We start from the raw sequence: 26,866 nt of genomic DNA on the forward strand, positions 1-26,866 counted from the left end.
GTAAAGAGGTATGGGAAACAGACATTTTCAGTATCCATAAACTAAAGCAGTAAGTGAAATACACTTTTTTACTAAGAAAGGCTACATAGATTTTGGTGAATCCCAAATGTCAATGTCCATCGGTTGGTGGTAGAGAGGAGCATGTTCTGTGAAATCCTGCACAATTGTTATGTCTGAACCTCACCTAGCAACTCCCACATAAAACCACCAGTTTTATTTAAACCACAACAAGACACTTAAAGATTTGACTTTGTGGTATCCCAGGTGGAAAGAGTTAAGACAATTCACAGCTTTTTCTTGGAATTTCCCTCTTCTCTCCTGAGAGGTCTGTTCTGGAGTCATGTAAACACAGACATCTGCTTACTGTCCCTTCATCCTTCTTTTAAATTCATAAGAATAGAAACATTCTCAGAGGGAGTTCTAGGCCAGACCACTTTCAGCCACCAGCCCTCCATGCCTTTATCCAGTAAAAAGGCACATAAAGTGCTGGGGCTCATGCATATTTCATGAAGCTTCTGGCTACAAGTTGTGTTAAACTTTGAAGTTAATAATACAATTCATTTTGTCTGAAAATGGTATTAAACCAAATTTATTTTTCACATAAAAAGTGGACAAAATTGTACAACTTTTATATACCTAAAGTGTGCAAAGGAAATTGTGAAGTACAGTAAGCTTATGGTAAGAAGACCATGAAACTAGGGTTGCTATCTAAAAAAAAAGTTTTCTAGGCAAGGTCTGGTATTTTAGTGGAAGTGTCTCCATCTCTTGTGCTTCTGTTTGGAGGTACAAACAACCTCATTATATCTGATTTAGAAATAAGGGCTCATCTTTTAATTACTTTGCCTCTCTGTTTGTAGAAAGAGTTTGATCCCTATATCCTGCTAAACAGAAATTCACCTTACAGATGTAAGCATTGCTTTTAATATAAAGCTAAACCAACCAACCAATACATTAATTGTATTTCTTTAAGCATAACTTCAATCTTTAGAGGGGATAACATTATTAGTCCATCATTTTGCATATGGGAAAATGAATGAATACCAAGAGGAGATGTCTTGCTTAAGACTTATTATTGTTTAGTGGCAGAAGAGAACCTGGTGTTTTCTGCTCCCTATTGCATTCCCTAATCAATAACATTTTCGCATCAAGTTTCAAATGCATTGCCTTCCTGGGAGGAGGCATGCCAGCAGAAAGTCAGCCATGCTTTCCAACACATGCTAATGATAATGGTAGCTGTTTATTTCTGTGATCATTTCTGCTGTAACTGTTCATAAATATTCCAAATTCTGGTAGACCTCATAGAAGAACTCCTTGAATTCCTCAAGCACCTTTCAAATCTACTGCAGAGAATACAAATAGACTCAGAAACATTGCTCTTATGAAAAGAATAAGCATTCAAAAACTTTGAATAGAGGAGAATTATCTTTCATAATCTACATATCTGTGTGTTTCACAGCTCTCCATGAGAGAGTCTCATGCGGCCAAAATATGTATGCCAAATTATACACAATTTTTTAAAATGGAAGGCGGTTTTATTAAAAATCCCAACATTCTGTTTTAAAAGGGAAATTCTGACACTGGAGAATTAAATGGAAATCCCTGCTGAAGTGAACAGGGGTTCTGGTTTTCATCCTCAGTCTGAACTAAAATCTGCAATGATGGCAGGAACAATTTCAACCTAAGATAATAGTTTTAAGTTTTTATTCACAACACCATAGCAGTAGAGGTCACAATCTCCTTAGAAAAGGAATATTTACTTTATTGAATTTCACTGCATATGGAAATGTTTTATGCTGTAATCAGAAGCATAGCACCTTCCAGTGGAAGATTCTCAAGCAAATATCATGGACCAAAACTGTCTTTTTTTTCTTTTTTTTAAATGAATAATATCTTCATAACTCATTGATGCCTAATCTGGTGCAGCACCACCTGCTCTCTCAATTTCCTGTGGTTCAGCTTGTCAGAATGATGAGTCAGAAAGCCAATTGTGACAGTATTATAGAACTTACTGTAATAAACTTTCCGTGCTTCAAAACAGAAAAATAATCCACAAATTGATTTCCAGATTTGAGGTTTCAGGTCCTGAAGGATTTTTTGGTTGGGTACTCTTTTTGGACAGGAGCTTTAAGTGACAGAATCACTTTCTAAAGCATAGAACTGTCAGCATAACTAGAAGTCTTTTCCTACATTTTATTTTTAAAAGCTACATAAAAACAAGCCTAAAAATGTTAATGCATTCCTAGTAGTGATCAAGCTGTGCAAATGCTGAATTTATATTCCAGCAATATGTAATACTTCACATGATGTAGGTGATGTTTTGCAAAACACAGGATCTATAACACAAGTGTTACAAACCTTGTTTTTATGACTACCTACAGAGTGCTTAATGACAACTTAAGGCAGCTTTTGCCTTCCCATTTAGGAACAGTTTTAGAATTATGCTGAAGAACATTAGGAGCTGCCAGCGTCCTTGGTGCACTTTGGAACATCCTACCAATAAGAAGCCTAATCCCATTTGTTGGGGCTGTTTATGTGCTGATGGATTTAATAATGCTGCTGTGGATGTGTTCTCTCTTCTGTCCTGTGAAATCCTTCAGAAGAGTTACCTGACTCGTCAAGGCATTACACAACCAAATGGGGCTTTCTTGGAAAGGGTGGAGCCCATGTCCTATTAAACACTCTGCACAGCAAAGCAAGTGCTTGTGCATTTTTCATGTTGATTTCGTCTTGTCCAACTGTCATCTCTGCATTGTGTAGACACTTGGTCAGTTATCACCATCTCCTATAGCAGGAGTTGCTTTAACTATCCATCACACATAAAACACAAGAAATAGTTTCCCTCAAATTGAGTATCAGTGAAGCATGTATATTTGATGTTCTTTCTGTTCTGCATATGAAATCCTGACTTTTTCCTGACTGTAGCCTCTTATGTTGTCAGGAAAAGGTTGCAAACTTTTTTTTTTATTTATTTAGTCAATATAACTGATCCCTCTCATTCTCATAGCATTTTTCTTTCCAGTTCTGTAGAGGAAATTGATGATTTCACGTAAATTTAAAATACCAGCTTCCTTGTTTTATATGGACTGCAGTGACCATATGTATTCTGTTGGATGCTTCTTACTCCCCTTTCTGCTCTTGCCACCACAAACACGTCATAGGATTAAATATGTAGACAGAAACATACTTTAGCCAAGACAGGAAGAAGCCTCATATTGGGATTGCATCTCAAACAATCTGGTATTTTTACAACTTGATGGAAATACTTACTCAATGCTTTGATTTACAGCTTCCCATAATGAAGGGCATTGTGTTATAGTTTCGACAATACAAAAGCTCCATAATGCTGAAACCTTAATGCAGGACTGAGAAATGGAAAAAAAAAACCCAAAAAAACCCAAAGCAGTGGAAGAGGCTGAAAGGTAGCAACAAACGACAGTCACTTAAATAAAGCATGCAGAATGTTTCCATGGATATGAAGAAACAATTTGCATTCTAACAGTTGAGACTAGCAAGACATACCCAAATTGAACAGGAGCTTCCCAGGAGATCAGTTGAAAGAGAAGGTCACCTGCAGTTCACGTGATGGTAGAAGCTGGAATGGGGTTGAATTTCTGATAGAACGGGCCTGAAAAGTTCCCTTAAATTTGTTGGCTGTTTTGTCATTATTCCCAAAAGGTAACATTGGCATGGCAAGTAGTTTGCAAATAAAAATTATTACTACTACCTGCATGTCTTGTTTCACTGTCTTGCATAAACGTATGTGTTTGCTTGGAAGTCTCACAGCAGGATCTGTAATCCATAACAAGAAGCAGTCTGGGGAGAAAAATGTTTATAGCTTGTAAAATCTGCCAGGTTTAGAGTAATACTTTCCTGATGTGGAATTGCCAAACCATCTGCAGATACGTTTTGAACTATTACTTACTACTCCACTTCTTATATACAGCATTAATAGATTCCTGTTCATTTCCCATGTCATCTTTAGTTATTAGTCCATTCCCTACGCTCTCCTCCTCACGAACAACTTTTAGAAAAAATGGGATTTCAAAATGGTCATAATTAATCTTGGTTCTGCAAAGAAAGCAGGAAAGTGCCTGTGCAGTCAGAAGGTTCACTGCCTTCCCCGTCCTGATGGCAAGGATTCCAGCCCAGGGATGACACGAGTTTTCAAGAGTATTTCTGGGGCAGAAGGGCTACAGAACTGCATATGGATAACTTTGGCTGCTGTCTTTGTCCACTGTGCATACCATCTTTTGTTTTCCAGTGTGGGGATGTGTTTTAATTTTAACTCTAGTGCAGGAAGGCAGGGAATAGCCTGCTCCTCTTCTGTAACTTCCATGTATTTTTGCTACTGGGTTAGCCCCAAAGCAGAAGTCTCAGTTTCTCAATCCTACATTGATTTGCAGGTGGTTTCTAACATCCAAATACTCTCTGAATGGCAATACCAGTAAAGAAAAACAGAAAATTAAAAAAAACCAAAACCAACTAACCAAAAAAACCCCACCACCAAACCAGGTCTTGCTTTGAAACCATTCCTGAAGGAGAATGAAAATAAAAAAATGATCTCTTCTTTGCTCCTTGCTCAGGGAAAATCACCTCCTAAAGTCAGGCTTTTGTTCAGTTCTCTCTGCAGCCCATTGCTTTCTCAGGGTGATAGAGCAAGGAGAGAAAGCGGCACTGGCAGCTCTTAGGGCACTGATGATCAGAGAGGCTCCCAAAGGCAGGGCAAGCAGACATCAGCCCTTCCTGCCACCTGAGCACAAGCAAGATCCCTGAAAGGCCGAAGAGAGTGTGCTGCTCCCTGTGATGGAACCTGCTGACATGCTTGACACATCTGCAAAACAGGTCTGGAAAGAACTTGCAGGAGGAAAGGAAAAAAAAAAAAAAAAGGCACCTGTGTTAGAGGTTGCTGCACATTAAACACTTGCTTCCAGCTCTGTCCTCTAGCAACTAATACCACAGCCTAGCACACAGGAGGGAGTACAGCAGAGAGACATCTGCACAAATCAAATACTAACCACTTACTCCCCCAAGTTACCTTGAGGGCAGCACACAGCTGTCAGATCTGCGAGTACAAGGCTGGTTTCTGTAACACTCAAGTATTCCCCTTTCTAACCAGCTATGTTTCCTCTACACTGTATTTCCTAATTTGAAAAAGAAACAACTGCAGAGACTCTTTGCAAAAAGTCCTATTAAAGGTACATTCACCATGTTAAGAGATTTGCCATATCAATAGTACATCCAAAGTGCCCCCAGAGGAACTGCTGAAGAGGAATTGAAGCCATGCTGTGTGATGTGATCCAAGTATTGCCTATTGGCGAGGGCTGCTCAACATTACCATAAGGCTCAAAGTTCCTTTGACTGTGCCTTCTCTCCATAGGCAATTAAAAAAAAAAAAAAAAAACAAAACAAAAAAAAACCAACAAAATAAGCAGCCGTAACAAGTAAACAACTTTAAAAGCAAAACCCTCAAGCTCCATCAAGGTGAGCACGATCGACTGGGAAAAAGCAAGTTACCCTTATTTGTCAATGAAGTTCTCTTTGCCCATGTTTACTGCAACTGCAAAGTGTTCTAACATTCATTCTTTTCCGTATGGTGGGGGAGTTTGGTAGCTCTAATCCCGTTCATCCAGATGGCCTGTCAGGTTTTATAGGCATTCCTTAAAAATAGAAGCAACCTAATCCCGGTTCAGGTAATTTAAAAGAAATTTCTGCAAAGCTGCATTGTTCTTTAAAGCTAGCAGGCAATAATTCACAGCTTTGACAAGAGGACTGGTTTCCTCTCTTGCCACCAATTTCATAGAGCCATTCCTTGCTCTGTGTTGGTTCAGGCTGTTCTGCAGTTACTCGTGTATCTCCTCTTTCACTTGATGCTATTTTACTTGCAGCTGAGGATATCAACTGCAATGCAGATCCCACTGGAATTATTACTGGTACCTTATTGCACAGCTGGCTACCCCTATGGCAGCAAGAGCTCAATGAAAGGGATGCTGCACCATTCTCAAACCATTTCAGGTTCATGCTCCAACATAAACCAGAGCCAACTTTGTCACAACTTTGTTACAAGTTGCAATAGCAGCTTTCATGAGAAAAACTGAGCAACTAGAATTGGTTACACACAACTGCCAGATCTGCTAAGTGCAAGTCAACACCCTGTGAAATACAGGCTGAGCTTGTCACCAGAACTGAAGGTCAGGCTTTAATTGTAGCTGTCACCAAAATATTGTTTCCAGAGTGAGATGTTTTGGGCTGCAGCTACACATCTAGTCAGCCAACATGAGATGACACCTATGTAACTGCTGCTGGCCCCTGTGACTTCCAATGGCATTTTCACTGCCCATCTATTGACTTTATCTATGACAAGTGATGAAGCAGCACTGCCCAACCTCAAGTTTAAGAGAACTGAAGATAACAGCAAGTGCCAGATTTTTGGATGGAGGTATAGCATTTATTGAAAGATTCAAAAGGTTTCATTAGATTAACTAATACAGTAGGAAAAAGGCAAGAAAAGCCTCAGGCATTCAAAGCACAGTTGCTTAAGCAAGGCTCAATTCATTGTCTTCTCAGACTGAAAATACCTGGCTCTTTGATTTCCCATGCTTCCAACACCCACTATCCTCTTTAAAGAGACAGTGGAGAATATTAGCTGCACCTCTGCTTGGACACTGCAAAGAAAAGATGCCGTGTTTTGTCCATGGCCCAGCATGCAGCAGCTTCTCAGCACTGGCAAAGCCCCTGTCCCTCAGCCAGGTCCCAGCACTCCTGCTCTCGGGGCAGCACCAGCGCTCGGAGGGATGCTCTGCTGCACCTTGGCTTCCACATCATCCACACTGCCAGCAAAGGCTCCCACTGCCAGACGCTGCGGGGCTCCTTTGAAACAAGACTGGAGCAGCAAATGGGTTTCATTAAGAACTTGCAGAATTTCAATACACTGAAAACATTCTGTTTAACCAATGTTCTTTTGAAATGCTATTTGACAACCAGAGAGGGAAAACAAGGAAAGACTTCAATTTTCACGTATTTTATTTACAGGCCGCACAATACATTTTATATACAAATGGCTTAAAATAACAAAGAGTAAGCAAGCTGAAGCATAACAATTTATTTTAAATTAAGTTGTCTCGAAATAACTCCTGCAATAGTTTCTTCACCCTGATAAGCAAGTCAATTTCATTTTAAGTCAACCCAAGGTAATTTTATTTTTAAATATAGAATTCAAATAAATTTTCTGGTGATTCCTAATTTCATTACACACTTCTGCAAATACAGAACATCCCAAAACTCTCAAGAAGGGTAATAGCCAAAATTTCCTCATGTAAAAAACACTGTAACAGAACAGACTGGAGAAATGTTGTATGTAAAACACTTGCATGTTTTATTAATGAAAAGAAGAATGCAAGTAGTACATCTGACATTTTTCTCTCTCAGAAACAGAATTCATGGTCCAAGAGCTAATTTGCCTGCAGACAAGAGGTATCCTGTGTTACTTCAATACTTCAGATTTTACCACACAATTATCAATTAAACTCATTCAACTGTAAACTTCACCAAAACTGAAAGCAAAAGGAGAAGAGTGCTCAAAACCGTAAGAACTTACAACATGGCATTTAATGCCTCTGCTTCTAGAAAGCACCTGACACTACTACGGGATGGAGACAAGAGAGACCACATTTTATGGAAACATAAGAAAATACAGAAGTTTGCCATTAAAAAATTATTTTTCCAAAAAATGACATTAACATTTAAGGATACATGTATTTTTATATATCTTCCCTAGCACTGCTCATTCTGTTCAGGATAATGACAACTAGTGATCCATAAAAGCAGTTTCCTTTTCCTTTGGCTGAATTTAAGCATTGTAATAATGGTCTAACTGTTTGAAGTCACGGTCATAAGCAGTCCAGTCATGCTCGCTTTCTTCCTCTTGGTATGGCTAAGGACCACTTAATATAAATAATGAAGTACTTGTTATTTGATAGTCCATTATTACAGTATTTCAGTATGTTTATTTAGAAATACAAACACACAACACTTACTTTTTGATGTAGTATCCACATCTCTGTAGCTCACTTTGGAATTGCAGCACAGAAAACATAAATCCAAAGGAATAAGGGAGAAAGTAATAAAAGCCACGGCTCCACAGAAAAATAACGCTATTTTCAGAATGTCTACTACTGCATCAAAAATGCAAGAGCCACATGATGTAAAATGCCAAACTATTACAGACTCTGCTGAGTGGAGTTCACACATAAGGGTACAATGCTGCCATAAGCACCTCATCATGTGATTTAGTTGAAAAGAAATGCTGACAGGTAATACACAGGTCCAATACAAATAAATGTGGAACTACTGTCCTTAGATCCGGGCTGTTTCCTGGCTGCTAACCTGCCCAGATACAATTCCAGGCCAGGGGAGAGTGGCAGCAGGCACCAGTCCTCCTGCCACACCCTAAAGGGCGGAGCTCTTCACCTGCACTCAGCCTCCACCAGCCCAGAAAGGTATCGGCAAAAGAGCCAAGAAGATTCCCTGGGTTGCAGAGAAGGCAGAGTTATCACATATGGACATACATTACTTTCTCTCCAAATTATCCCAACGCTGTTGTCCCAGGCAAATACAGTATTCAAAGTCACAGGCTAGTAATCCTTATGCTGGGGAAAAGTCATTGTACAGTATTCATGTGCTACAGCATGCCAGAGTTTTGTTTCTGATTCATCTGGAAGTCAACTGTTCATTGCACCTCCTCTCTCCTCAGAGTCAGGATTATTTGTGCTGGGCCTGGGGTTTTTTCATGGCCAAAGACTGAAATCCATTTTGGTAGAACAATGACTGAGAGTACTGCCAGCCCGTGAGGAAACTGCACACTAATTTACAGATGCAGAGGGGACTGACTTCTCTGCATTGAATAAAGCTAACTAAATGACTTGAAAATTTATGTCCAAAAGGGAAGGGTAGGAGACACTTCTTCCTTGTATTTCTGTATTGGAAGTCAATTAATTTATTTCTGAGAAATACTTTGCATTTGAACTTACCTGTGTTTTTAGCCAACTATTGCCTGCAGTTACACTTCAAGTGCAGGTGAGTAACCCCAGACTGCACATCTTTAGTGAAAGTAAGTGCATATAAGCTTTTTTGCTTGATTCTAGAAAAAACAAAAACAAAAACAAAACAAAACAAACAAAAAAAAAAAAAAAAAAGCAGCAGCAATCTGTGTGTATTTGTGGGTCTGGGTTTTTTAAAGATTAGTAAACAAAGAGCCTTACCTGACACTGTCCATATCTAAATGACACTAATGATTTTTGTATTTAAAATTTTACTAGCAAAAAATGCTATGGGGATGTCCTTACTCAAGGAAAAAATGGCCCAGTGCACTGTCATTCACGTGAAGCTTTTGCCTTTCTTAAGCACAGGCTGTTCAGGTTGTATTTGTTTCTGACCTGGCCACTTCTATTTTCAGACAGCAGGATTTTCTACTGTGTCTATCAAAGGCAACGGCCAGACTTGGAGACAGCATTAGCAGCAGGACTCTCTTCATTCCTCATCTGCCAGATCCTCAAACACTACACAGTTAGCAAAGGGAGTTTCTCCATGCTCTACAGTGTGGAAATCAGCCACATATGAACCATTTTCAATTTTCAATTAAAGGATTTTCAACTAAAACAAAACACCAACAGCTTGGCTTCTATTCTGAAAATCCAAAAAGTCATTGACAAGACATTTGTAATAGTGGAAGTAGAAATTTTACTTTTTAAAAAGTAGTATTTAAACACTCAGTTACATAAGGTACCGATTTGTCAACTGTATAATCAGTTGGAAAATTGTTTCCAATATGGGCTTCAAGACATCCTTTTACGTACAGGCAAAATATAACCATACCTCCTCTCTGCAGGAGAGAGACCACTTGTCAGAGGAAACAAAAACAAAAAAAACATGCTGAAAGTTGTAATTAGTATGAGGAGTGGCTCTGGGTAAAAGTTCTAACTATAATAGTTTTAGTTGTTCCGAGACACTCAATTCCAATATTAAAATGTTCTGTGGAATAGCAGATATAAAATCAAATAATTGGCACAATCACAAGTTTACAGCGAATTACAACTAGTGTCAAACATTTTGCCATTGCTTTAAATACTGTTTTTTTTTTTCCTTTGGTTACTTCCTACAATGCAGTACTTGGGGTAAAAAGACAAACAGTGTCAGCTTTTCACACAAAGTAAAGAAATTACTGCTGTTGACATTTAAGAGGAAAAAAAACTATTTCATCACTTCGTAAGGACATACAAAGTATAGTTTATTTGGCAGAGGAACTAAAACACTTACTACAACTCCAACAGGGAGCTGAGGAAAAACTACACTCTTCATTCTTCTCACTTTCAACGTTTCTCATGAAGTTCAATTTGGAAATTACAATTTTATCTAGGTAAGATCAGGTCTCTAAGTAACTGGCCCATGTGAAGTAAACACCACAAGATTATGACCTGTTTGAGTTTCTTATTATTATCTGAATTCTCTTGTTAATTACCTAGGTTTAGGCATTATGTTCATATCAACCTATGAAGTACTTCCAAGTTTTTGCAGACCTTAAGCTTACATGTTAAGGCACTTACCATTCAAGTAAAACAGTTTTTATATAAACAAGCGTGGGAGATGGAGAGAACATTTTACCAGAACACCCATTCTTTTTTTTCTTAAAAGAAAAAAAAACCATAACGTTGACCAAATATTTATAAAATTTTGCATCAAGAGAAAGGTTGTGTTTTATTATCTGAAATGAGCACGTAGTACACCTTCCACAATAACACTGAAAGCAGTGCAGACTGACAGTGACCTTTGACTAAAGGTAGTTCTGTAAAAAGAAAAATACCAAATAAATCAGTGCCCTGCTTTGATTGTTGTAAAATTTCTTTTTTTTTTTTTTTACATAAAAGTTGGTCCAAACTTACAAAAAAAGCACAAATGTGCATAGTTCAGAAGATCTGAAAGAGTGCCATAAAAAGCTGATGTCCCTAAATTTAGCATCCACTTAAAACTGCCAAAATACAAAATAAAAGTCAGAACTAGAGTTTGTGAACATGTACAATCAAGTCATCTAGTTTTTAGACAGCATGAGTTGTAAGCATTTTTTAATTTTTCCTACTGTATGCAAGACCCTTTTCCACATAAAAATAAAGCTGTTGAATTAACATTATTCAAGTCTGTTGAATTGCTGCTTTAAATTGCAGCTGGGGTTGGGGGGAGAAGTTTTTCCAGATAGAAATGATGTGCCTGAGGAAAAACAGATACTCAATATGGTAATCCTCTGCCTCGCCCTCTCACTGCAGATGTGCTAATGTGTCCCCTGTATCCTTGGGAATAGCCAGGTCCTTGGGCAGGAGATGTCCAAGTCTGTCCATGCATGTGGCTGATGCCAGTGGGATTTTCCTGTAAATTACTTCCATAGCTATAGTTGTGCATCTTTGAGGGTAAAGAATGCGCACTCTCTGGCCCTGTGGAAGCATCACTGCTGCTCCCCAAAACCGGGATTGGGCCATGGCTGTATTCAAACCTATGGTCTTTATCTCCACTGAACAGCATGGGGCCAGCATTGAGGTAAATGTCTCCGTAACCAGTTACTGAACTGGGAAAGGATTCTGGAAAGGCTGATGGAGGAGGGGCAGCACCAGAGTGAGATGAAGCAGTACTGTAGTTATCCAAAGACTGAATATCTGAGTTTCCAAGGAAACTCCTCCTTTCTAATACTCCTGATGATCCGCTTCCTATTCCATCGCTAGTGCTGTAACAGGCAGACGAGAAGGACGATGATCCAAAGTTATCCTTGTAGTCTGGGCCCGTTACATAGGAGTCTCTAGCCTGATAATCCACACTCGTTGGTACTGGCTCCTCTGTTGTTGCCTGAGCTTGATGCTGAGCCAGCAGCTGCAGAAGAGCTGCTTTCACTCCCGCGTGAGGATCTGTTCCTGAAGAGTTACTTATAGGCAAATGCTGATTCTCTGTCCGATAATCAAGGTCTTCATCCGTGAGCGGCGGAGGCTCCGGTGGCTCGGGGGGGCGCTGGTCCGGAGGCAAGATCCGAGGGCGCTCCTGCTCGGGTGTTCGGTTCAGAAGCCTCATCTCAGACTGCCTAACCAAATCCTCTTGACCTAAGAAGGTGAAAAAGAAAAGCTCTGGAATAAAAGTATACAAATAACAGGACTAGAAAGAAAAGGACTCCTTCCTGGAAAAACACAGACGTTTGTTAACTTTGATTCTCATTAATTTATTAGTTAAATTTGCCAGTAATTATATCAATTATTTTGGACAAAATTTGGCAACAGCTCATTTGCCTCAGGAGCATGATGCAGGTTACTCCTTAAAGTAAGATTACCAGTCAATCAGTTAAAGAAAAACAGTACAAGCTCCTTTAAAAAAAACCCAGCAAAACCAAACAACCAGAACAAAACTCAAGCAATGTAAACACTAAAAATTCAAAGAAGGATCAAGAAAGATTCACAGATAAGGACAGAAGTCTTATGGGACAAAAGACCACCCTATCAAAGAACAGCAACACTCAAGGTTTAAAATAAATATGAACAAAAAAGCACACCTCTCAAAAAAACCCCCAAAACCCTCCAAGAACAGCCCCAAAGCACTTCAGAATATTTGTTTCAACAGCTGCAAACACAAAACAATACATAAACCACCATAATAAATTGAATTTGTAACCCAAAAAAAATAAACAGATGAAAAGATGAAACTGTGGGGAGACTATGGAAGGTACTCCTATATCTCAGTGGAAACCTTTAGCCTTGTGTGTATGACAGTTACAGGTAACCACTGAATTGGACACTAAGGAACTGCTCCAGTCAGCATTAAAATCCAAAGCAAAGTATTTGGTCTCACCAAAATAAGCTTTACCTAAACACACAGTCAAAACTGGCAAATTACATCTGCTAGAAAAGAGTCTTCACCACTAAGAAAACCCCAATCCCCCACCTCCCCAGAATAATGATCAATGTTTCATCACCAATCCTTGTGTACCTCTTAGGTTGGTTATCATTTTTTGCTCTGTCTGCATGGCACTTATTAGACTAAGAGGCAAATTCTCTGATCCACATTTAAAATGTGACCGATTTAATCTCCTATACTCACACAGATTCATGTGGCAAACATGTTAATTCTCTACTCCCAAAATATTACATCTCCAGTGCTCCAGGTATTTGCTGGTTAGCAACAAAGGCATTCAGTACCTGCAGACATGTATAATGACTTGATCACGTGTGGGTAGCCAGGTGCCGGAGATTCCACGTCGTCCCGGCTGACAGACACAGGAGTGGCGGGCTCTGGAGGCTGCCTGAGTTGTAATGACATTTCATTTCCTGATCCGTTTTCCTTCTCCTCCAACACAAAATCTTTTTGTTTTGTTTGCTGAGCCTTTATTAACTGAGACAACAGAACAGCAAATGCACTCTGCACAGCTGCCTGGGCAGCATCAGTCTCAACTTTCGGCTGACCCAGCTGAGCAGGTGGCACAGGGGGCTGCGTCACCATCGGCTGTTTTAGAGGCTCCTGCTCTGGAGGTGGTGGCGGAGGCGGCGGCTGCTGCTGCTGTTCTGACTGTTTTTCACCTGCTGACAAAATTCCAGCAGGAAGATTTATTTTATTTAGTTGCTGCTGAGTCTCTGGGTTTACCTTAATATTCAATACTTGGGCAAACTGTGCCAAACTAACACTTGTTTTAGACTGCAGCAGGTTTAGCAGGATTGCCACTTCATTCTGGTTTAACTGCTGTCCAGTGCTTGTTTTTGCTAAAGACAAAAAAGGTGTTTTTAAGTATTATTTAGAACTGGCATATTTCAGAAACTCAAAAGACTAATCTAGCATGGCTTACACGACTGGCAAAGCATGGGTTTGAACAACGCAGAAATGGAATGCTTTCACATATTAACTGTCTTTGGGGAGTATCTATAGGAAATGGAACAGTAAGATCCAATATAACCAAAGTGACTTCCATGAGGTGCACACACACACTTGGACAAATGGAAAAACACCAAGCTAGAGCTCAATTTTCCACAATATAACTAAGTTGGGGCTTAAGGCCACCTGCTTTAGGCAGCTGTAAGACTTCCAACCCCCATAAAATTTCCTATCTTTGACATATCACAACCCTTTGTTAAAAAGCAGCCATCTGCAAAATCCATTTCCAGTCATATTCCAGCCCATTCTAATTCAGCATCTGGGTTTTAACACCTGCCCAAGTGACCTGGCTCTAGGTGGCCTAGGAGATCACAGTATAAATGCAAAAGGAAGTGCTGACTTTGAGGGACAAGAAGTCAATCACTCAGTAGCAGGAAATATGTGATAATATGCAGTTAATTCAATTAAATGGAGTTTGGCACAAACAAGAGCAGATTATGATGATGCAGGGGAATATGAATAAGGAAGTTTGAATATCAAAGTAGATTCTTAGCTTCAAACACCCATTGTGGTGATTTATTTTGAAAGAAGTGAAGCAGCATGGATTGCACGTGCCTTATGAGCAAATGACTTAGAGAAGAAAGCTGCTGAACATTAGAAAATGAGTGTGTGAGCAGGTCAAGCTCTGAATTTTTCTTAACCCAGGTCAGCACAAACATGTTCAGTCCTTTTCTATCCTTGCCACTGTGCTATCTTACCAATATATTAATTTGTAGCAGATTAGAAGCCATGCATGACACACAAAAATATTAAGTATTTGCCATGCAAAATTTAAAAGCAGCACATCTGGAAAGTGCAGCAAAACCCACAACCCACAACTCTACTTGTGGATGTGCACCAGGATACAAGAACTTGGAATCTACTTAAGCAGGATCCAGGGACTTAAAAATTTTTATGCATCTATATGAATATAATCCACCTTCTACTTAGCAATACAAAAAAAAAAAAATATCACAATCTCTTATGCCTTGTACTGCTGACTCTCACTTAAATGTAATTAATGGAAGATTTTGTCACATTTGAGGATGGTATTCTCAACATTAAAACTTCTCTTAGACTCTCAGTCTGAGAAAATTCATCAGAAAAATGCCAAACAGGGAAACCTATTCATTCATCTTTGGTTAGCTTTAAGTTCATTCTAACAGAAAACTGTATTCTGGGAAATCTGTCATAGCAAAATTACTGAGCTCTGAATAGCTCCTGTTAAATTGCAAAATGCAATAACCAGGGGTCTCATTCATAAATCAGAACATTAGCAATTGAGACAATGTCTTTTTAACCTCTCCTTTTGGAATGCTTAGAAATAAATGCCAGAGTTTTGGCTAAAGCATGCATTTGGTCATGGAGTTGCATAATGGGTCTTATTAATAATATTATCTAAGGTGCATTACAGCTTCCAGAAGTATTTTATTTAATACAAGAAACACCTCTATGCTCCACTGAAAATTAAATTGTCTTATTTTCTATCTAGACATATTTTTCTGTGTACATATGGGTAAACAGCAATATAGGTCTACCTGATTCCTTCTCTATTAGCTTAGGTTTTTTTGCATAGTCAGTATTAATGACTAACTAACTAATGAGCAGTCTCTCATCAGGCTGTTATGTTATAAAAGCACAAAGAAGTTAACAGCTATCGTTTGGACTCTTTAAATTCCTAATAGAGTTTTACTGATGGGAGAAAAAGTTACAGAAAGTCATTCTTGAAAATGCTGCTGAAACTTTAGCCTAAACATACGGATTAGCAGAATCTCACAGCTGGTTTGCACAGTGAGAAACCTGATGAATGGAGCAAGAGGCAATATGTTGCAATAAAATACGATCAAAATAACTATATCCAGTGTATCTTTGCACAGAATATTTGAAGCTCTGCTTTACTGTTATGGTTTGATTCAAGATGGTTAGTATATTAGATCTGTCAGCTGCTATGAATGCATAAACTGTGTTTCTTAGATAAACTGCTTTATCAGTGTCATAGGATTTATCGTTACTTCACACAATCAAAAATGGCCTTACATTTAACTTACAGGTATCCATTTGGTGTTGTTACTCTTATATTTCTACATATTTTGTAAGAACTATCATTTTACTGCTAAGAATCTCAAATGGTCTCCATACCAGAACCATTACGTTTTCTGTTATATTTGTAAAACTCAAGCAAGATTCTTTGGTTAAGTTTCAGAATTACTGGCAGTGCAACACAGAGGTAGATACTTCATGTTATACCCCCCAGAGAGGGGGTGGTTTTGGTGTTTGTTTTTGTTTTTTTTTTTACAACTGGATTTAGCCCCAGCAACCTGGAAAGCTGAAGACTAACATAACATGCAGATGGAATCTGCTCCATTTGAAATGACAGTTGTTTTAAACTCTGCCTTCTGACTAGCTGATGAATATCAATAAAGCTTATCCAATCTATGGAGGTTGCGAGAAACTTTGAACAGCCACTGGCTTGTAGAATTACTGAAGAATTATAGATGAACAAGAGCTAAAAATCCTCTGAAAATACAGAGCAAGCAAGTTAGTTGCTCTGACCAGGCTGATAAGTTAGGTAAAATTGAAAAGGGACACTTGTGTTTCCAAAAGTAAAGGCAAATCTTTCTTACAAAGATTAAACTTACAATACTGTTCCTCCCTCAAGAATCCAGGAGATGCCAATACTCTGCAAATAACAGCTAAAATTTCTAGAGGTGCAATCCAAGCAGTAGGTAATTGTAAGAACTGAAAATATTACTGACCAAGTGCTACACTAGAGCTGCCCTGAGTTTTGAGTTGGGAAGAAGTTTGCATGCCTTGTGGGGTGTTGGTTCTGCTCTCATCCATGCCTAGAGAGAGATCCTTCCTGGGGACTTTAGCTGCTGTAGAGTCATCAGTCATGCCCATCTGCTTCTGTCTTCTGCGCTTCTTACTCCACAGCTCATGGCAATCCTGCCACAAAGGAAGGCTGTAAAGAATGATTGGAAATAATCAGTTTTATCCCTATTTTTAAATTTATTTTTTTAATCATACAGGTAAAAACACTTAAATTATACATAATGTAACTTTTGAAAGATTAACCTACTGGAACTTGGAAATACATTGCAAACTACCAGACAACTAAGTTATCAATATAAAATATTTTTTTCAGGGTCCTTCTATCTGCTTATAAAGGTACTGCTGAGTCATTAGGTCACATGTTTGTGCACAGTAACAGACATGGCTATCTAGTATCTATAATGTACAGCTCAGGCAACCAAGAAAGTAAGGGAGAAAAAAAGGAAAAATTTGCAGAAATAAGTTGCTTGAATAAATATCACTTGACACTAGCAAAGCTGGGATACCAGGAAGAATAAGGGGATATCCTTTAAGATATATGAATGCAGAGGCAAAATTTTCCTAAGAAACTTATCTGCCACCAGTTCTGTCCTTCCATTACAATTCCCTGCACACATCTCAACTCTGATTTCCTGAGAAAAACAAAGACCCACAGAAATACTGAGATGGGCAGTAAAAATAGTGGCTTATGTTTTCCTATTACAAAACTGTCAGTTTTGTCACCCAGGAACATGGAAAAATTAGCTGATAAATGACAAGAGACACTGGAAAGGCAATTACAACAACCGTTTGCTTTATTCTCTCCCTCCACCTGCCAAGTATTTTCTGAAAAACAACTGGAAGCAAGAACTCATTGTGGGAAGTATGCCATGGTCCTTCCAATCAGCATGTCACTTTCTTTGGATAAACAGCTGCTCCTTCCCCAAAACAGAACTTTAGTCTCTCAAGAGAACAGTTGACACATTCCTGTGCTGTGCCAGAAGTGTGTGGTTCTCCCTAATTTTTAAAATGACATCAGTGACTAGTTTGTTTTGAATTTCCATATATCAGCTTCTAGAATGGATGCATTACCACATCCCTGAAGAAAAGATGATCTTCCCATTTACTTACTTTAAAATTCACATAAGCAACATGCTGTACAAGTGGTTCTGAAACTTCAGTCAACAGCTTGAGATTGTTGATTTCTGATTTTCACACAGTGAGATAGGCATATTCAGGCAATGAAACTTTTTCAGCTCATGTTTCAGGAACATGAGTAATGTTTGCCTAGAGAGGTTGTGGAGACTTCCTCACTGGAGATACTCAAAAACCATCTGGATACAATCCTGTGCCACATGCTCTGGGATGACCCTGCTTGAGCACAGAGGCTGGACCAGATGACCCACTGTGGTCCTTGTCCACCTCACTCATTCTGTGATTCTGTATAACAACTTTGTGTATGTAACAGGTAACTCTAGAATTTTAATAAAATCCTTAGATAAAAAAATCCTTAGATGGAAAGAAGCTTGCCTTGAAAGTTCAGTTTACTAAAACAATATCATAGATTTTATGTTCTGACAGCTATATTGAAGAAAGAATGACACCTGCAGATTCTCTAGTACCTTTTCATTGTTGTCCTCAGGACATGCTCCAATGTGATTGCACAGACTGAAATGACTGCAAAGTCACTGAAAAAATCTACAGGACATTGCAATACATTTCCTCTAGAGAAACTGACAAGAACAATCCTGCCCAATTTCACTTTTCCTGCCTGTAAAACCAAGGCTCTCATCTGTTTTACTTTAACTCTCAGGTACTTGTGCAGCACTCTATACCCAGTGCCATTCTATAATCAAATAAAGCAATTCAGATTCATGGAGGACCTCAAAACCCCTGGGAAAAGCAGACACTGACAAACCAAGATATAAGGGAAATTATGCTTTATAAATATTAGAAACATTAATAGAAGAGTATTTTCTTTAAAGGTAGTAACTCAACTAACTCAAGGAATGACAAACCAACTCTGTTATCACTTTTACAGAGTCATTTAGTTACACGAGCATTTTACTGCAGAATCACCTTTCAACAACTGTGTACATCAACATTTCTGCCACCATCTCCTTTACAGAACCACAATGAATTTATTGAAATCAGTGCATGTTCCCACTTCCTAGAGGTCAGTAGCATTACCAGTGGAAATTACTTACTCTGGAGGAGGCATTTTAGATGGTTCCACATCTCGCAGAAACTCACACTGAAGAGCTTGTTCAGCTGTGCAGCGCTTGCTGGGATCCAGGGCAAGCATATAATCAAATAAATCCAATGCAGCTGGTGGGATGCTACAAAAGTGCAAAACAGAGGAAAGCATCACATCTTTATTTTGCATCACACACATCTGTGCAAGATTTTAATAAATACATCCCTTCCAAGATGATCATTAATCCTCAGTTAACTTATACACTAACAAAAAACACCCACAATTTGAGGCTGATAGTACGGGGCAGAAATAGACTTCTCCTTTTACTACCTGTGCTGTTACAAAACACAAGCTTTCTTCACCTTGTGTTGCTTCATTGCTTGAAACCTTATTCTTGCAAAAAACCACACCCGCATTTTAAAGCCAAGACTATATTGTTACTCTGTATTTTGGAATTTACTACCAGCGAGTTGGAGTTTTGATTGATCCACAGACAACTCTATTGCTTCAAAGATACTAGCCTCATCAGTATGAACAGGATGATGCATTTCTCCTGAAACCCACTGTACCTGAAGGAGGGAAACAGCCCCTTTAAAATAAGCTTACACCTGTTTTCCATACCTTTCACTTGTGATATATGCACAAAACTAGTCCAGTGGTAGTACTTCAGAACATATGGTTCAGGTAACTCCTCTGTGTTGAATGAGTTTATGACCCAAAAGACTACAATGTTAACCAGACTACAAATTTAGCTGTAGCCAGTTTTACCAACAAAAACCAATTGGGTACTCTGAGCTGTTTTTTGGACAGGGCAACAAGCAGGTGTACCAAACAAATGTTTCCTTAGGTGAAAGATAACAGGTGGCTGAAATTTTAAGGCCTTTCCTCTTCTTGATGGTCCTATTAAATAAGGGTTAATACAAGCTCTGTGGGTATCATGGGAAGGACAAGAACCTAAAGCGATTTTTCTTTACACTTGATCTATGCTCATTCTCTGGAAAATACTGAAGTTCATAAAGTCTCCGGGAAAACTTTATGCTATTACAGTTGACTAAACTAATTCTTCATCCTTACAAAGAAAACTCTTCTCTCAGTTTTCGACGATACTGCTTCTTTGGTTTCATTGTGTTGAAATAAGCTAATTTTATAACGTCAGGCCACACTGCTGGACAAGGACTTCCGCAAATTCGGCTGCACCAAAAAGAAGGGAAAAAAGGGTATGAGATCCAAAACCACAAGAGAGCACAGTTGTCATTTTTATTCTTGCAAATACAGTGAAAACAAAAAAAAAAAATTCAATTTTCATGTTCAGGTTATTTTTAGCTAAAATTTCTCCACTGTCAAATGACCAACACCATTAAATAAATGATGAATTGTCTACAAATGGTAATTACCCCACACAAACTAAACTTACTGTTTCTGCCTCAGTCCAGCCCACTCATCCTCTACACAAATGTTTTGTAAAACTTAACCAACTACATCTGAAGAGTAGTCCAGGTATCTGACTAGAAGAACTGGATAGCCCACATTTAGAGTAATTTTCATGTCCTTAGCTCCCAACGTCACTGAAGAAAGATACACCTAAGAGCTGAAAAAGCAGTTTTCACTGAGAATTTATTTAATGCTGAAGACACAAGGGAATAAAAAGCCAAACAACTCAGTACGTCCTAAAGGCAGACACCACTAGAAAATTTCTGCATTTTTTACTTTAGTTATGAGTTTTATGTCTCAAGCCTCATCTACCTCCACAAATGGGGCTGCCCATACTCTTATGCCTCACGTTTCATCCCCATCCTTTTTTCCAACCAAGGATGGCTAAGCAGAAGTTGATCAACAATTCACTTCTGAGTGGAAGAACTCATAAAGTATTTCCATATATGCAAGGTTTCAAATTCTGATGCAGGCAGTCATAAAAGGACATTTTGCAAATACATTTCCCTAGTTCAGCCTTCCTTTTTGTAAGATGTAAATGGTTAATGTAAAAGATCCAATTATCTATTCATTATGCCCCAGGTGCTACGCAAACCAATCTGACTTCACACTGGTTGGGGTACGTAAATTTCAGAAGGGAGAACAAAACTAGTAAATCTCCTACTGTCAGAATATACTTTAGCTCTTTCTTTGACAAAGTTTGAAAAGGTAAATGTAGGACTGTTGACTGCAACATGATCATAACAGAGACGTTGATAAAACTGATATATTATGTTCAAACAACAAAAAATGCATAGCATTAGTGAACATGAGAAATGCGCTACAAACAGAAGCTTCCAGCAGAAGTACATCACAAAGTTTTATATTTTTGTACCAGAGACAAAACACAAAGAAAGAAAAACTTTGAATTACTCATTCTGATGGGCTTCAATGCCATCTAGTGCTCAAAAACAAGAATTCCCAAACTCTTGTGTTTAATTCTTCTTACACCAAAAATGACCACTGATCTGCTTTGCACCTCCTAAATCCACCATTTTTTCATGCCATCTAATAACACATTACACAGAAACATGCTAGTATTCAATCTATTTAGAAAAACATCTCAATATGTCACTTTATAGTATTTTCTATTAAGTTAATTTGACCTCATTTACAATGTCAATTATGGTATCAGAATCAAGAGCAAATTTTGCTTGCTGAATAAAGGGAAAGAAAAAGATGCTCTGGTTCCATTGAATTAAATATTTATCATTCTATGGTTTATTGAGAACAAGGAAAGAAACAGCATTTTTATCTCCACCAAATGTCTGGCAGTTTGTAAGGGAACAGAAATATTCCTGCCAAAGTAATAAAGCCCAGGTGTGCACATGGTAGCTTGAAACAAGAATTCATGGCTAGCAGCATGCTAAATACCTGTTCCTCCCAAATCCCACTTGTCCTTATTATTGTCCATGTTCTCATTTTGATTTGCTGCAAGCAAATTGCAACACCATCTTAAAAATTACAGACATTTTGATTACTCTCTCTTTACAATTTCAGTAATAGGCAACTCCAGCTACTCTACAAAAATCCATCTTACTCATCAACTGTACATTGTTAGGAACACAGAACACTCAAAAAAACCCTTCGTGTCTGTGCCAAAGTCACTTGTGTTACATATCCCTCAAAACCTCTAACATCTCAGGGCAGTAACTGAGCACTTGCAAGTATTTGCAATGAATTATCTCAGATTTTAACACTAAGAAAGAAACTTGTCATTTTATGAGGCACCTACTTACATAGCAGTGTTTGCTAATTACCTTATGAGTTCCAGTTGAGCAAGTTCTTGATTTGCTTGAAATATAGGCTTTTTTGTAAAAAGTTCACCCAGGATACAGCTGTAAAATAGTTTTGCAAAATTCCATCATTATGGCTTTCACTACAGATTGATAGAAAGTTTAAGATTTATTTTTGGCTGGTTTTTATCCTTGCTATGCCTCTACCCAAACTCTTACCCACAGCTCCAGACATCGATAGCTGGTGTGTATCTTTCTTCCCCAAGGAGAAGTTCAGGAGGCCGATACCATAATGTAATGACTTTGTTGGTATATGGTCGGCTGTTGGAAGAAGGAAAAAGAGAGGATTGTCATTTTGTCATTTTACAGAGGATTGTCATTTACAACCACACTTCTGAAAAAATGATTCCTTAAGGACTTTAGTTCTGTGATGCTGCTTCAGAACAGTACAAACTTCCACTCTTTTAATTTTAGTCCTGCAAAGTTGTAACTGCACAAAATCAAACACAATTGCCTGATGAAAGCTGCAAAAAGTCAGATTGAAGATATAAATAATAATCACACAGCCACTTTGATGCTTTGAGAATTCTGTATCTCTGTTATTGTTCAGAAAGCAATACTGTATATTTATTACATTGCTAGTCATTTCAGGAGCAGGATCTGCTTAGATAAAATCAAGAACTCCCATGCAACTATTCGCTATCACCCTACTGACTACAGGACCCCTTCAAGCACTTTAAAAAGAAGAAAAAATGTGATACCCTACTGAATACAGGACCTCTATAACCACTTTAAAAAAAAAAAGAAAAAATGTGACTTTTCTCTCCTTAAGTATGAGAAAAAGAGATAAAAACCTTTGTCTGGAACTACATCATTCACCAATTTCAAGTCCAAAGCCCGGAATGCTTCTAGTATTTTCCTATATTTCACAACATTTTTAATTTTCCACAGCTCTAACCATAAATTTTGGTCACTGTGAATAATCCTTTCCATCCTCCCACTAAAGCAAAGATTTCTACTTGTCTACAGACACAGGTGGGTTTTTTTTTTTGGTGCACAAGCTGAACTACAGCATCAACAGTTCAGAATGGAAAGCAGAAAAGAGATGTTCAATTTTGGTATTGTTTCAACCAGGGTGCTTAAAAAATGATTCCAGAATTCTTTCAGATCTTTCAGTTTTTCACTGTAACTCCAAACAGAAAGAGTAACATTAACTATGAAAAACCACAGAATGAATGCTCTTATAGCAATCTCAGTAGTACAGATACAATTTCTGTAAAATCATCTGAGTCCTTCTTCCATTAATGCACATAACTCCAATTCCTTTTTAAAAAGCAGCATGTTTTTGGAAACAATCCTATAATTCATCATATTTATCTCTGAAGCAAACATTCCATGTTTACATGGTAAGGACTATCTCTACAGATACATTACTCATATGTATTAGTATATGGTGGCTTTTATTTGAATAGTTGTCTTGTCATGCAATCTGTCTCCTACTCCAAACACGATAAATCTACCAGAATAACATTTAGAGGAGAACTACAACAACCAATCAGAATTTACTTAAAGTTAAATTTTTATTTCCTCCCCATTATACCCCTATTAAGTTCTGTACCCTTTCAAACAGTATTAAATTCTAAACAACAGTAAATCAAATGCAAAGTACACAAATTAAAACCAGCAGCTATTATACACTTCTTGATATACATTAATTACATCTGTTACTGCAGGTCAGAAGGAAAATGAATGACAAAAGAACTGCCAAAAATCTACTGAGATTCTAATTATCCTCCCATGTTCAAATGGCAATTCTATTAGTTAGCTTAATTAAATCTTAATCTAGGTTTCATGTATGCATAATGGCATAATAATGTTGCTGTTTCATGTACAGTAAAATGGGCTGTTATTGCCATTTTAAGGACACTGAACCTTTAATCCTTAACAAACAGTGAGTTCTACAAACAAAATTTTAATTAATTTAAAAACAAACTTAAAAAAACCCAAGTAAAACATAGCAAACCAGATGGGAAAAACCATTAGGCCAGTTTGATAGACATAAAAACAAGAAGGTGGGATAACATCTTTTTATTATTAAGTACATCCAAAAAAAAAAAAAATTAGCTAGCAGATGCTTATTTCACTTTGCTATTATACTCAACACTGTTCGTAACTGTACTTAAGCATATTTTCCAGAAATAAGAGTTCTGAGACAACAGCTCAGAAACTAATGCTAACACATTTATCAATAACCTAAGAGCTGTGTAGAAAACAATAAACCCATAAAGTTAGCATTATTGATATTATTTCCCAAATTAGACATGCAGAAATCAAAGTAAGCTCAAGCATCCAACCATTTCTGTATCCAAGCACCTTATTGACTGTAGTGAACATTCAGCCTAGATTTTGAGAAATCAGTTCCACATGACAAATACTACATTACAAAGTAAATACTAAAGTTCTTAACCATAAAAAACTGTGCACCTGTTTCCTGGAGTACGAACGTAATGAAGCCAAGAACAACAGAAGTACAAGTCACAAGGAGTTTCAGAATAACTTTTATTTAAACTTGTATCTCTGTTTCCAGCAAACTCAACAGCACTGACTGCCTAAAGAATACAATTAACCTCTTGAAATGTCAAGTAAATCTTACACAAAAGTAATGCTTGTTGAATAGAAACTGTACGATAATTTGTGTCAGCAGAAATAAATAACATTTTTGGTGTACCAACAGAAGAAATATACCTCAGATTTACAGGATCAGAAACCCAGGACTGTAATTTAATTTCCAATCAATATATGGCCAGATTCTACCATTATTTATCCAGAACACCTGGAAAAGAAATATACTCGCACAAAAAGACTTTTGTGGTTTTATGCAGTGTAAGAAAATATGTATTTCTTTCACTTTCCTAAGCAATTACTTGTATTACAGTACAGCAACATTTCCTCTAAACAAAACAATCTTCTCTCCTTCCTAATTGTTATGCAAAAAGATTAAACTTCTGAATGCTTTTTCACAGTATAATTGTATCTTACCTTTCTTCTGAGTTGTACAGCCGAGCAAGCCCAAAATCTGCGAGCTTTATCTGCCCTCTGGTGGAAAAAACAAATAATTATTTAGTGGTTAATCCTGTTAAACTTTCTTCCCCCAAAATCAGGTAAAGTTTAAGACTGAAACAGCTGCAAACTGATCTTCACCAAACCACATTAATGAAGAGGCAATGCTTTGCTATCTCTACATCTCTTCAGTAAACAGTATGCTAAATTACTGAATAGCAAAGACAAGTAAGCAAAATCGGGTATGCTTATCAAATGGCATTTATGTTACTGGATGTTTGTCAAAATTTACGTCTATACCATAAAACATTCCAGTCAGTAACTCTGCAGAAAACTGAGGAAAGAAACTGCTATTTTCTCAGGCCTTACTGCTAGCATGAGTATTTGTACAGCAAGCAACTATTAGCAGTCATACTTCCTTCTAGAAAGCCATCAAAGTCCTATTCTGCTCTTGTACCTTTTAAATACAGTCTTCACATCAGGGTGACCGACCAGATAAGGGCTTCTATTTTTGTCAGCAGCCAACTTGCTGAATGACATAACCCCTAACCCATTCCTGTGTTTTTCCATATATGAGGGGAAGAGTAGAAGATACACAGCTCTTGCCTGTAAGTTCCACAGCTAAAAGGCACTGCTCTATGACCAGAAACTCACACTATTTGTGAAGTCTAGATGATTCAAACAGAAAGCTACCTGCAAGCTTCTCTAATGCATGAAATGAATGTTAGACTGTTTTATATGGTTTTCCTTTTCTGTACTGATAACTTCTATAACCCCCATCACTTTGAAATACATGCTATTTTATCAAATCATGGCAAGATTTGCAACTAACATGACGATTTTGTGGTAACAACATGTACATGACCATTTTGGGATGATAAAATATACAAGTTATAGTTTCACTTTTCTCTTCAGACCTTTACTCTGATTTTCTGAAAAACACCCATTAACACTATTTCTGAGAATGTATTTGTAGAAGATAAATATATTTGCTCAAAAACTCATTTAAGTTACTCATGTAAAAGATACATAATCCATATGTTTAGCTTCAGGCTGTAACTGGTAATAGGATTTTTGAAACACTGGCTAAATTATTCAGATCTACTATCACGTTTCTCTGCTACTGGTGGAAAAATCTAAGGATGCTCAGACACTATCCTAGGGGGAAAAAAAAAAAAAAAAGAACAACTCTGTAACCTGGGTTGGAGAGCACAGTAAAATAACAAGCTCCTTTTTTACCATAAGGTACTTCTCTCCACTGTCAGGTTACACCCAGCTTCTGAGTTGCCAAAGTTGCACACAGAAAACATTAACCCTGGAGATTAGCAGGTAATAAGATTAGGCGTGTGGAAACAGCAAGTAATGGGGAGAAACATGTACATGTGTTTAAGAATCTGTATCATAACCTGGCAAGGCTGCATTAGGATACAGGGCTGAAAGCAGTCTAGTGTTAGCTTGCTCTAAGGGAAAAAGAAGGAAGAAATAGAAACTTAATTTGGAGAAAGCTGGGAGAAAACTAGGCCTATCAAAATAGATCCTTGATCCATTTTGCCCAGTATTTAGTACCCAACAGCAGCACTACATTTTTAGGGAGAACATGTGAACCCTTTGGGGCTCATCTTCCTCATACTAACCATGACCCACAATCATTGTGTTAAGGATGCTAAAA

The 26,866-nt window shown here is 37.9% G+C and overlaps 1 protein-coding gene across 6 annotated transcripts in view; it reads right to left on the bottom strand.

Moving 5' to 3' along the window:
• Positions 1-7,002: 7,002 nt before the first annotated feature.
• CDK13 (cyclin dependent kinase 13) overlaps positions 7,003-26,866 on the bottom strand; it is a 46,737-nt gene continuing 26,873 nt past the window's right edge. Inside the window, exons 7-14 of one of the 6 annotated variants that reach the window (XM_079301913.1) lie at positions 25,177-25,233; positions 22,357-22,458; positions 22,162-22,239; positions 20,006-20,122; positions 18,942-19,073; positions 16,734-16,885; positions 13,218-13,595; positions 7,003-12,131 (exon numbers count right to left, since the gene is read on the bottom strand). In XM_079301913.1, coding sequence (XP_079158039.1) covers positions 11,275-12,131; positions 13,218-13,595; positions 16,734-16,885; positions 18,942-19,073; positions 20,006-20,122; positions 22,162-22,239; positions 22,357-22,458; positions 25,177-25,233 — 1,873 coding nt within the window. In that variant the 3' untranslated portion in view covers positions 7,003-11,274. Of the gene's footprint in view, positions 12,132-13,217; positions 13,776-16,679; positions 16,886-18,941; positions 19,074-20,005; positions 20,123-22,161; positions 22,240-22,356; positions 22,459-25,176; positions 25,234-26,866 lie in introns of all 6 variants that reach the window. The other 5 variants (XM_079301912.1, XM_079301909.1, XM_079301911.1 and 2 more) reach the window with 5 other exon arrangements.

This window comes from Erithacus rubecula, assembly GCF_903797595.1.
Source record: "Erithacus rubecula genome assembly, chromosome: 3".
NCBI lineage: Eukaryota > Metazoa > Chordata > Aves > Passeriformes > Muscicapidae > Erithacus > Erithacus rubecula.